Consider the following 13,182-nt stretch of genomic DNA (forward strand, 5'->3'; position numbering starts at 1 on the left):
ATCATAAACATCCTGCCACTCCATTGTATAAGTTAAATATTAATAAGCATCTGTAAACATCCTGAAATTCATCTGATATAAAAAATACTATAATAAAAACAATGCAGCATCTCAAGCACTGTATAGTTTTAAGTTTTTTTTGGCTCTACACACAAGTTGGCATCATTATATTGGGCAAAACCAGGGTATGTATATACAAATATATGTACAGGTGTGCTTGCACATACACCCTGCAAACTAGATACTACATATCCACACACATCCACGCGCAAATACTGGCAAGAGAACAACATTCATAGGTGTGGCATTTAAAAGTCTAGCAATGATCAATCTGATGATCGGTTTTATGAGAGGAGCAATTTCCCCCTAGCCAAATCACCTGTAGGCTTACATGTAAAGGCTAAAATTGAAATACATGAACAAGCTTCAAGGAGGACTAAAGTACTGTTTAAAGACAAGCACATGCCTAAGTCCCAACAGATGTTTGCAAAGATGATGAATTTTCTCATGGAGTGAACAGGAACAAGGGGAAAGAAAGGGCAGAAACTACTGAGTGCACAACAACTTTTATCTAAACCAGTACGAATCAAGTTATATGTTTTCCTTTTCACTGAATTGGAAATCACATGTTTCAGCTTTTTGCTACAAACTGCTATTCAGACCCAAATATATGAGTTAGGCAGAAAATTAGGTCTCTGCAAGACTTCCACATGCACTTTATCCATTCACTCATGCACATTAAGTGGATGTTATTATAGAATTAACTAACAGTTGTACTTGACTAGAATACTAGCTCAACTTACAAGCCTGGCTAATGACAGAAACCACTCATGTTGGGTTGGAATCCTCTCAGAACCTTTAGACTACCTTTAGATGAAATCTACCTCTTTCAAATGCCAGAACATACACTAAAAATACATTCATGCAATTCCATAGTGCTTGACATTTAAAGATACCTGCTCTAGACATACAGATGTGATAGTGAGAAGTTTGTTAGTACTAACTAATATGTTTGCAAGCACTGTGAATTAAGAGAAGTAGCTGCTAGTATTGGATGATATGAAATTATTTGTGTGCAGTGACAGCAACAAAGAAGGACCTGAGGTGAGGTGCAGAGATCAGGCCCTCTTCACCTTTCAGAAGCACTTCAACAGCTTGTACTCTTTTATGTACAAATCTCATCTATTGCATATCTCGTCTGTCACTGCAAATATTACCTTGCCCTTTGATGATCCCCTCAACATACATAAATTACTAAGGTAACTGGCAGTTCTAGGGAGGTCCCATGTTTCAGTTCTTTTAGAATTGTAAGGATATAGTGTAAAAGGGTGGCTAATGAAACAAATTATTTCAGGACAGGTTCCCCAGCTGTGCTCCTTGAGGGGAAAAATTGTTATTTTTGTCATATATGGACAACTGCATTTTTCAAGGTGCACAATTTAAGGAGACAGTAAACCAGGACAGAAAGTACAGACACCACAAGTGACAGATGCCTGTAGAAAATCCTCTGGAATCTGGCTAAGCGGTACAGTCCAAATGCCTATTTCAATAGATAAAGATGGCATCTTGTGAGAGGAGAGTGCTACTCCTAGGTTCCTAACCTTCACAGTATCTGCACGCCTGTGTGCTGGTTGTAAACCTTCCTAAACTGTCCAAGTGGAAAATCTTGTACCCTTAAAATTCTCATTAAGAGGCCCTAGACTCTACTCGTCAGCACACGTGCTCTCCCTCACTGAAAATCAAGACCAAGCAGCTTCGAACAGCTTTCCTCAACCTCCCCATTCACAAAATAATTGACTGTGACTGCAAAGAGAATTTAGTCCCAAACAGAGCTTACTTCAACAAACAGCGGGAGAAAAACATAGTTATAACTCCTTCCCTGTTAATGACGTTGTCAGGTTATTAATTAAATTAAAATGGTTTTTATCTAATTAATACTTCAGTTTAATAAAATTGGGAGTTCAAATGGTAATTCTCTTTCAATAGTCATAGTAGGGATTTGGGGCACTGTGGAGATTTTATTTTTGGCTTTTCACACAGTTTCCATAAAAGAAAAAAACTATCTAATTTTACTTTTAGTTTATTTCTTCCTGTTTTCACCCTCCAGTTCACATGCTCTCATACAGTTATACCTGGATCAAACAGAGCTTCCTAAAACAGTTGATTCCAATGATTTTGGAAAAAATTAATTCCAAATTACTTTAAACATTGTACCATATTGCTTTTAGCTTCAGGAGCTGTTCAATCCTAACACTAGTCTTTGAATCATATTATAAATAGATTTTTCCAAAGTATTTGTTCCATAGAATAAAACATTGATTGGTCACTTGCATACTTGTCCTACTAATAGCTACCATAATTTTTATTATTTTCAGTAGTCTTACACAGCCTGTAGAGTTAGCCAAAACACTTCTCTTTCCAAGGGCATTCCAGTAGTTAGTGTAATCATTAGAGAGAGCTTTCAGCAGGGATTGCAAGAGTATAACTTAAAGGATTTTAGCCCACCATTGCTATGGTACCCTTTGGAGCCTGAAGCCTTGGTCAGTCTTGATCTTGGAGCACCCTACAACTTTTTCCTAGCCTGCCTGTACAGCTCTTCTGAACGGAAACAGTAGAGAGACATGCAAGGATCTCAGCTTGCCAAGAAGCTGGGATGTCATCCAGACACAGAAGCTGGGAAGCAGCATGAGAACATTAGTAAAGACATGACCGGAGTTAAACATAGATTACGCACCAGCTGCTTCTGCCCTCACTAATATAAGCAATAGGTTATATGAACTCAAAATCCCATCAAAGAGCTTATCAAGTTTTTGTCAACTGGGAGACAAGGTCTTGAATTATTTAAAATAGATGTTTCTACCATGTACATTTATGAATTTTCTGTTGACTGCTCTGAGGTAGGTCTTTAACCGCTACAGCTAAACTGACTACAATTTGTCCAGGAATGCTTTTGGGTCTGTATTCATCAGCATTTTGCTAGGTTGCAAAAGTCTTAACAGTGCTAATATTTTATTATTTATATATGATGAGGGAGTGACATTTTAAGTTTAATTCCATGGACTGAAAAAAACTACAAACCCTTCAAAATATTTTTTTTCAGTCAAAATATTAAGGGCAATCACTATTAAGCCTACAGAAGTTGCTATGAATTTTGGTATTAGCTCCAACTGGCTACAGAAATAGTCTTCTGAAAGTCTCCAGATGGCTTCCAAATGGATTATAATTTCTGAGAAACAGACTGGGCTTCTGTATGGCAGAAATGAGCATTTCAAGTACATAAACTAACACTTAACAGAGCTATTAAACCTAATGCAACAGTAGTAGAAAACAACCAGAAATTTTTTCTAGTTTTTCTTTTTTTTCCTTTTGTAAAAAAGATCAAGTTCCACACAATATTCTACATATAAATACAGGAATTCAAACAACCAGTAAAGATTTTCTACTGATAATTACCAAATGATGTTTTATCAATCCCACTGACGCTACCACTCATCTCTGAAGAGGCAGCAGAGATATTTTAAATCCTGTTCAAACTCTTCAGCTTCCTCAAGTCATCAAAAACTCATTCCTTTACCTAAGACAGCAACACAGTCATGTACAGTTCCTGCAAACATTAAATCTTCGCAGTTAGAATAAGCAGCATCAAACCTTGAAAATCATGGTATGAAAATCATACCACAAAACATACAACTCATGAAAACAGAATAAAAAATATGGGAGAGCTGCAGTTGAGAGGTACATATATTATCAGGGTGAAAAAATAAATTTAGAATTACTCATATAATTCTTTGTGGCTCGCACTTACTCATATGAGTGACGTGATCATTTCCTGTAAGTTAAATAAATTGCTCCAGCTCGGTTATCCTCAACAATCTACATCTCATGTGACTTGACCTTTCACAAAGACTTTTTGCACTACTAATTATTAGTTACCAGAACTGTTGAACTTATGTGCAAGAACTTAATACTTAGGGGCACAGAGACAGAACTGCAGAAACAGTAATAAACATTAGTAATGCAATCATTAATAGGAAGTATAAAGCAAAATGGAATCACTGCGGGGCTTTTTGTCTTACATGTCCCCTGTGGAATTATAGCTATGGATAATATCTAGTTTTACAACTGCTTTTACAGTAGGACTACGGAACATCCTCTCATGTTTGCTTTATATATTAATTTTCCATTATGTGTGAAAAAGGTTTCTCCTGCAAGTCTTCCCAAAATGAAGACCAGATGCATTGAAAAACACTGATAATTTTAGCCTTGAAATAAGATCTGTTAATTATCAAGGCATTATGAAATTTTTATTAAGTGAATTAGCATTGCTGAGTTCAATTAAAAAGTAAAATTGGCAGGTTATCTATTTCTCTACAAAAAGAATAGGAAAATATGAAATGGACTTTTATTTAAAAAAAATCAATTCCTCTCATTTGAATTACAGTTATACAACATTGCAGTATGAATTTCTTTGGGCAGGGAAAGAGAGATAAAGATGATTTCTATTTATTATTTACAGGACTAAGCATGTTTGCTCCAGTCCCAAAACAAGAAATACTGGATTGAGATAGTCTGGGAGGGGTTTTGATCATACGCTTTTCATTCTACTGCTCTTCCAAGTTTAAAATACTTTTCTTTGAAAGAAAGAGACATGTAGGAGAAAAAAAAAGAGTGGTTAAGGAAAAATACATAAAATACAAGAAAATTTGCACTTCCCATTATATAAGAAAAACTAATTTTTGTTTTTCTTTAAAGTATTGTAAAAAATCCCCAACACCTACAACCACAAGTTTGCTTGACTTCATTCCATTTCTAAGAAGAAGGTATTAGGCATTACAAAGGCAAAATTTGCATGACCCAAATCAGAAGTTGCTACGGCAATTGAATCCAGTGAACTGGGAAAATACTATTTGAAAATGACAAAACAGAAACATGCATTTTGTAACCTGCTGCCATTTTAAAACATGCATTTCTCATCTTCCCCTCTCTGAGATGTTGAGCTTTTCATCTATATGAATATCATCATCCACTCCAAAAAAATTCAGATTACTCTGTATTCCTTTCATATTTTAACATATGCTGACTGACCACATAAATCACATGTATTTACCTAGCAGGAAAAAAATTTCACCCAGTAAACTTTGTATAGTGATAGTCTTCATAAATCTAGCATGCTAAATCAGGCTTCACAAGATCTATTATGATAACTTGTTTTCTAAACAACTAACTGCTTTTAGGGATGTGTTTACCTTAGTTCTGTTGAAATACTGGGATGCATGCTTTGAAGCATTTTTAACATCAAGATTAAATTAGAAAGAATACCGTTCATTAAAATATGTAGCTATTTATGTTCTTAGTTCTAGGAGCTGGAACTTTTACAGCAGTAGGGAAAAAACCCAATACTTGGAAATTAGAATAATCATGAGAGAGTAACACTGTGTCTTTAGAAAAGCCACAGTTGTGTCTTTAGAAAACACAATTAAAATCCATGACCTCAGCAGAGAACCCCCATTAAATATTTTGAGCCTCCCTGTCAGATGCATTTGCACTTCATAGCCAACACAAGTCTAAGGCATAGAGTTGCATAAAATTTGCTCTCCTGGGCATCTAATAAATACAGCATAAATGATGCAGTTTTTTTTTTTCTACTCATGCATTAAAAAAGACCTGCTTAGGACAATCAAAGTTAAATTCTTTGGTGGTCATTTAGAAAAATGAACTATACATAGATCATTGATCAGTTGTCCTATACTGAGGTAATTTGAGGAGTGTCATAAGAAAGTTGTTACAAACAACATTTGCCCATTTTCCTTGCCTAAAAGCAGCTCCCATTTTTTAAGATACTCAGCATACACTTCTACAGTGACCTGAAGAGATCCTGTTCCATAGCCTGTCTTAATGCATTGCACATAGCAAGGCTGAAAGTTGTAAAGAAATCACATCCTACAATCAGGAAAGCAAAGGAAGTTCTTCTATATATTATGTCCTTGAATTGACCAGGAAGATTAACTACGTAGTCTACTGTAACGTCAATATACTAGAATGCTGCCACACATTAAAATACAGTAAGCATATGGAGAACCAAAGAGAAAAGGAAATAAAACTCATGAAGACTTGACAGATGACATCTGAACATCCTTAAATGGGTGAATATCAAGTACATCAAAATAAAAAAAACCAACAAAAAAAACCCAAACAAAAAAACCCCCCACAAACTTGCCATCGTTTACATAACTTTCCATTTTTTGCATATGATTTTCATACAACACCATGAAAATCATATCATTTGGCAAAAGCATTTTGGTTTGTTTTTTATGGAAAACATAACAGAACATAGCTTTTTACTTTTGTTTGTTTACCAGAATAGTTATATACACAGAGATCCCAGAGTGGTGCCTGCTGAACCTACAGCAGCAAGAGCACAAAAAAATACAGTTGGATATAAATTAAGCCTGTTTTGCTCCTTTTGATTTTTTTTCCCATAAAACAATGAGGAGACTAGATTTTACTTTCCAGGGGATGGGTCCTGTCTACTTGCCAAGGACCAAGTCTAAGCATTTGCATGAGAAGTGGAGGGCAAAACCAGGATGCAGTACTTGACATTGGCCCCTTTATACAGAGGAAATAAGCTTTGGCAAAAAACAAATGAAACATTACTCATGAGGAAAACAGACATAGATATTAAGATACTCTTTAACGTGCAAGAAACATTAAAGCTACTCAATTAAGTAAAAGTCAAGTGTGCTCCTTGTGCTGAAATGACACATTGCTAGGAACAGCAAGGAGACAGCAATTCTGTGCAACTTTTCTGTCAGGTGGTGCAATGTCATCTCACCTCAAAAATCTAAGTAGGATTTTTTTTGGAGATATCTGAAAATTATTTTTCTACTGGATTAATACTTCTGTGAAAAATTAACCAGGAAATTCAATTATGAACCTATGTTTCATTTAAGTAAACTGTAAATAACCTTACAAACTCTGGTCTAGCGCAATTTCTAAACAAACATTGTTTTCATTTTTTTAAGCTGTTTACTCTCATGGATTACTGTCTTACATGTGATTCATCTTAGCATGCATAGTGTAAAACCTTAAGAGTTCGGATTTTCCTAATTTTTTTATGGTCTACTGATGTAGGAGTGCTGTCAAGAAACAAACTGATGCCTTTTTAAAGAAATGCACAGATGTGTTTTTAAATTAATAGTTAATTAGTAATGAGTAAAAGCTTACCCCACAAAAATCAAATCAGCTGCTACATTTTAAATCTCTTTGTATGTATGATAAATAAAATTAAATTTTCTGGTAAAAAATTTCATTAGTCTTTTAACCTGCTTTTTGAACAATACAGTAAATAAAACCATTAGTGCCTAAAAGTTCAAATATGCTACAGATGTTTAAGACAACTGAATAACTATATTAAAATGCACCATGAGAAAATTTATTATCATTTTCCATGCAGGAAGCCAATTGATATTTTTGTGAGGTACCGGTCTTTCAAAAATTCTCATAAGTTAGTTACCTGATAAACCTTCTGTACATGATATATTTAAAAATCTAACTGTACAGTATTTCAATCATATATAATCTGCTGAATATGGCATAAATGCTAAGTTTCCACACCCTTTGCCGTAGAACACATTTTAGGCAAAACACAACACTGAGGAATAGAAAGTGCCTGAAACTGAAAAAAAAAATAAAATAAAGACACTCAAGTAGTAATAAATTAAATCTCATTCAAACTGATATAAAAGTTGTTCAAGTGTTTAAAGTATCAGATGTGTCATGCAACAGAACAACAGACAATTCAGGCAGGCACACCATGCATTATAGTTTGCATTCATGGTATCACAAGGTGTCTTCTCCCTTCTGTGTGGCCAGCAAGTGCTGGATACCTGCGGCACTGCCAGGCACACGTGTTGAACCTTCAAAACCTCTTGGTCTCCTGCACAGGAGGTTTTACGAAGCTGTGCCTCGGAAGGATAACTGGATGACCTCATGCTGTACAGTGGCATCTTGCTGCAGCATAAAGAGAGGCATACTGAGCTGCATGTAAGCAAAGCAATCATTTCTTGATTATATTTTCCAGTCAGTGCAGTTCACCACCAACCAATCGATTTACCAAACTGGGCTTATCCAAACTGGCCAATCTGCACATCAAGAAAATGTCTTCGCAGAACATATCATCTTTTCCTTTTTTTTTTTATTTTGGCACAAATCCTTTCATACTCTTGCAGCAAGTTCTTCACCACACAAGAATTCAGAGATGCTAACCTGTACAAACACCAGTGCTTCTTCTTCCATAGAGTAAACTAAAAAGACAGCTAAGTGCCTGCAACAGCTCTGCTTCTCCAGCAACTTTCCCTTCTCCCTCTAAGGAAAGCACCAGCATAATTACACTTCAGACAAAGGGGTGTTCTTGCCGAGCTCTTTAATTCCCTGGAGAATTCGCTTCATATGACCCACTTTCGTTATCCCCAGGTCCTACAGAAATGTAAACAAACAAACAAAAAAAAAAAAAGAAAGGAAATTAAGGAAGTTTATTTACAAAAATTGAAAAAACCCCTCATTGATTATGATCTATCTATGCAACAGATGTCTAGAAACATGCTCATTGCAATCTACAGTAACCAGAAAGTGTTAGCAAGTGTTGCCTAACAAAAAAAAACTGCTTAGAGCATACAATGAATCCCTCTCTGTCTTGCAGACCAAAAATTACTTACCTGCACTACCGACAACACAAGGCACCCCAATATATATAAAACATCTCTGACTTGACTTCTAAACACAAAACCCTTCACAATTTCTGGCAAAAAAGAACAATCTCCCCCTCCTCTCTAATACAGCAATCAAATGCTTGGTGGGATGTGATGGATTAGAGCTTCTGTCCAGCAATGTCACTTGATCTCAGGCCCTATGATGTCTGCTTTAATCAACAAACACACGTATCCCCAGTTTCTTAAGGGAAAGTGGATGTAATGGCTATAGATATGTAGGACAACTTCCCTTTAGAGAGCAATAGAAAAGGTAAGCATTTGTTTTTCATTCCAAAAAGGTTCCATTTGCTAACATGGATCTTCCTGATTAGAGAGCTGGAAGAAAAATTCTCAAAGACATGACAGTCACATCTCAAAGGAAAATGTAAAAAGCACAAGAGTAAATCTCCTTGTAGTGACCACTAAATCAATTCACTTCAACTGAAATGTTTCTATTATTGGTTTCTGGGACCCATCTCAGTATGAGACAATAGACAGGATTTTTTGCAGCAAACTTCTTCCAGTATGAGTAACAGCTTTAGCAGCATCCTTTTTCAATTTTGACTGGTCCAATGGTCAGAGGAGCAGAACGGGATGCCCAGCTGTGCTAATGATTGCCCACTGCACTAATGAATTTTCAGCTCAGTTTGGTGGAAATCTGCTTCCCTTATCTGTAAAACCCAGCTCTAAAAAAGTCTTTAAAATCCTTGTGTCAGTGATGTTGAGCAATTGGCAGAATCAAACACTAGTTATTTGTAGAATAAACCTTATATAAATAGATAGTGATTAAATAAATTAAAAAAAAACTCAGAAAAGTTTCACCATCTATTTTTCTGAAATAGAAATCCTTTCATTTTAATAGGAAGATTTTTCCATTTCAAAGACATTAAAAGGAAAGGAGCGTAATTAGGCAGCTTGAAAACATTAGTCTCATACAGAGTGGATAATGAAACCATATATATTTTTCTACATACACTCTACACAAAGCCTGTATCTACCTTCTTACAGCCACAAAAAACTCAGAAAATCTGTATTTTATACTGCTTAAAATTAGCGTGCAATTAATTTTGGAAGAAAGGAAGAATGGGGTGGTAAGATGGGCACGAATTAATTACTTGACTATAAAGGTAGCACAGCCAAGATTAAACAGATGGATTAATTTTCACAGAGTCAAGACTGAATCCTGGTTATATTAGAAATGAAAAATACTTGGTTGTTTCTTCAGCTGAAAATTATCAGCACTATAAATACATGATCACCCTTTACAGCACTTTGGCATAAAGGTGTCAGCATTAAAGAGTTCAAGATATGTTCATAAAAGTCCTCAAATCAAGTGGTGTTCATAAACCTATCTGAAAAAACCTCCTAATTTTACACATCACATCAATTTATATTTTATTTTTGCTAATAGTCGTCTCACTTATAAATGTGGTACTAATTTTTAAGAGAATTAATGTAGGTAGTAATGAAATTCATCCCAAATTGACAGCAATATTTATAATTTCAAATTTGTGTAATATTTTCTCTTTAATGTTAAAGTTATTTTTCAAATGAATCAAAAATACACACAACTACTGAAATTAGTAGGGAAAACCCATAAAGATACTTTCCAAACCACAACAAGCCATACAAGTTAAAGGTTAAGAACTTACAAATTCTTCAGAACAAACATTTTTTTCATGAGCAGAACTTCTATTGGATAAGCAACATAGTGACATGCTGCTGAACTTCAAAGATCAGAGGAAAGAATCATATCATGAAATTCCCAGAAAACTCAGGCACTTTTTCCACCAGCCTCGTAAAGCATCCTAAAAAACACCTATGTTTCAGAGGCAAGAGATTTTGGTTTTATTTCTGTTCCAGTTGAAGTTGCTCTAATGCATATCAGAACAGCAAGTCTCAAGAGCCTCATCACAAATTCTGGGGAGCCCTTTGATAAATTCTGCTATACTTCCAGGGGGAAAAAAACCCAACCAACAACTCAGAATTTTTATGCTTGTGTAATAGTTTTCAATTTGGTGACAACCAGAATTTATATATTCCTGGCACTACATGCCAGGAATATATAGATAGAATACTATCTAGTATTCTCAAGTTTACTGCTCATGCAGGAAAGTTTGCAGAAATTGTTTCACCTCAGACTAAAAGGATCTGCTACATCAGCATATCATGCATCATTCAGAAAAAAAGATCCCCAAATATCTCTGCATTTTTATGTATGCATGGGTTTCATCATCCTCTACATAACCTGTTAATATCTAATTGATATCTAATTAACAAAAAATCAATTTGAGTAAAATACGGTTTTGAAGACAAGACTCTAGCCAGAGTCTGAAGAAAAAAAAATAGCCTTTCTTTTTCCCTAGCTATGGCCTTAAAACTACTTTCTGCTTTCCACTATCACTGCCACTTCCAGGTCATTTTTTTGGCCAAATGTACCACCAATGTAATACTAGCAAACAATTTATATAAACACTCCTTAATATCAACATCTTCCAAATGACAAATCTACTCTACTTGCATTCCCAGTGTAAAAAGCCATCTGGCATGCAGGAAGGCTAATAAATCTTACAAAACCTTTTCCATGCAAGAACTTTTCCAAAACATGCTGCTGTGAAACACAAGCAGGAAGTGCCACAGTCCTCAACACAGATTTTAGCTTGACTGGCAATGCTCATCAAGGTAACATGTCATAGAAATCCTTCCTCCAAGGAAGCTCTAAGGAGACATCATCCTCTCATCCTCCCAAATGTGTTGCAGTTCTGATTATGACTAAGTTGCATGCATAGGAACATGGTTATCAATGCTAAGAATGCAAGTATTTATTTCAGAAAAATCAGAGGCTAGTTTTCAATGTGTTTGGTTGTAAAATAAGGTTTTAAAAAAGGTCACACCAAGCTTTCTTTCTACACTTTCTACAGCACAATTCACAACTCCCTGCCCAGCCATTTCTCAAAAAAAAGAGAAAATCATAGGGGTATAAAATTCTAAGATTCCCTTACATAAAATCAGGCATAGGAGGCTGAAGAAAGAGTATTACTGCAGGGGCTGGGTGGAAAGAGGTATCTGCTTCCTCTTGGAGGTGTTCTCTATTTGCCAGTTGCCACACAGAGCTAACTGAGAATAGGATCTAAAAGCTATGCAGAAATACAGTAAGAGGTGCCCAATTCTTCAGTTAACGTATCTCTGTATTTCAGCAATGAGTGCAAAGGCAGAGAGCTTCATCAAATCCTTTTCCATACTGATCTTTATCTCTACTTTTGACCACAGAAAGATAGATGGGCCCGAAGGATTCAATTAAAACAGGTACATATTTTTCTTATTGCACACATGAGCAGTAATAGAGGTAAATCTATTGTACATGACTTAGGACCTTGTGAGCCAATGGCGATCCCATTCAGCTTGTCAGCAAGCACAAGCCTTGCAGTGGAGGAGAGGCTGTAGACACATTACAGCTTGCAAGAGCACTGAGGACTCATCTGCACCACTTTGATAGACAAAGGGAGGAAAGATTCAGAGGGTAGCTTGTGAAGTACTGCTCATTTCCGTAGTATCACATTACACATCTTGACAGCAATTCAGGCCACTGGCAAAAAACTGCAGGCTGCCTGAGCCATCCTTAATTGGCTCCCTGCAGAGATCATGCCCCATATGTAGCCAACAGTGCTAAACTCTGCTACTTAAATTCAGTGTTGTTACATAGAGTGAAAGACATGGTTAGCCAAAAACTTGGCCTAGCTTTTAAACAGCACTGATCTAGAAGCTCTCAGCATCTGCTAATGAGCACATGGGGCGATTCTGGAGCAAGATTCTGGTCAGCACAGGACATTTCCTTGGCAACTTGTGTAGAGCAACTCCTTATCCTATGTGTCTCCAGGCAGCACTAGATAGAGGGGATAATAGGCTCTGTAGGCTCTCTATAGGCCCTCTAAGAGAAGCTTTTAGATATTTCATGGCATAGACCTTTGGGATGGGGTTTTATTTACCCTGAATCGAATCAGCATGTGTCTTAGTGACAGGGATGACAGGTCGATGATTACCCTGCTGCAGATATTTACTTGGTTGAAGTGCCAGTCTTCTGGGCAAGCAGTCAAATTGGTACCTATGAGAAATAAGGCATGGCCAGAAGCCATGTCTAGTTTAGCACTGCTCTTACCCACCATTATTTATTGCAACAAGCTGGACTTGCAAATATATGCTGGACATGCAAGCATATGCTGGACATGCAAACATATGCATGGTGTGATGCTGAGTTTCCCAGCTGAGTTTTAAGTTTGTTCATCACTTATACAGAACAGGGATTTGCAAAATCCATCACTGGAACATTGTAGTGGAGTGCTTGGACAGTTTTCTGTTCTAAATTTTGGCAGCAAGGAACTGTCCTGAAACTGTCCCTGCATGTCAGGAACTATCCTGAAAGAAAGGAATTTAACTT

The 13,182-nt window shown here is 36.2% G+C and overlaps 1 protein-coding gene across 4 annotated transcripts in view; it reads right to left on the minus strand.

The window, feature by feature from the left end:
• Positions 1-4,711: 4,711 nt before the first annotated feature.
• DGKH (diacylglycerol kinase eta) overlaps positions 4,712-13,182 on the minus strand; it is a 159,463-nt gene continuing 150,992 nt past the window's right edge. For all 4 annotated transcript variants that reach the window (XM_027720262.2, XM_027720261.2, XM_027720265.2 and 1 more), the window contains one exon: positions 4,712-8,475. In XM_027720262.2, the coding sequence (XP_027576063.1) occupies positions 8,423-8,475 (53 nt within the window). In that variant the 3' untranslated portion in view covers positions 4,712-8,422. The remainder of the gene's footprint in view (positions 8,476-13,182) is intronic.

This window comes from Pipra filicauda, unplaced genomic scaffold (assembly GCF_003945595.2).
Source record: "Pipra filicauda isolate LSUMZ 115617 unplaced genomic scaffold, ASM394559v2 scaffold28_size6257848_pilon, whole genome shotgun sequence".
Lineage (NCBI taxonomy): Eukaryota > Metazoa > Chordata > Aves > Passeriformes > Pipridae > Pipra > Pipra filicauda.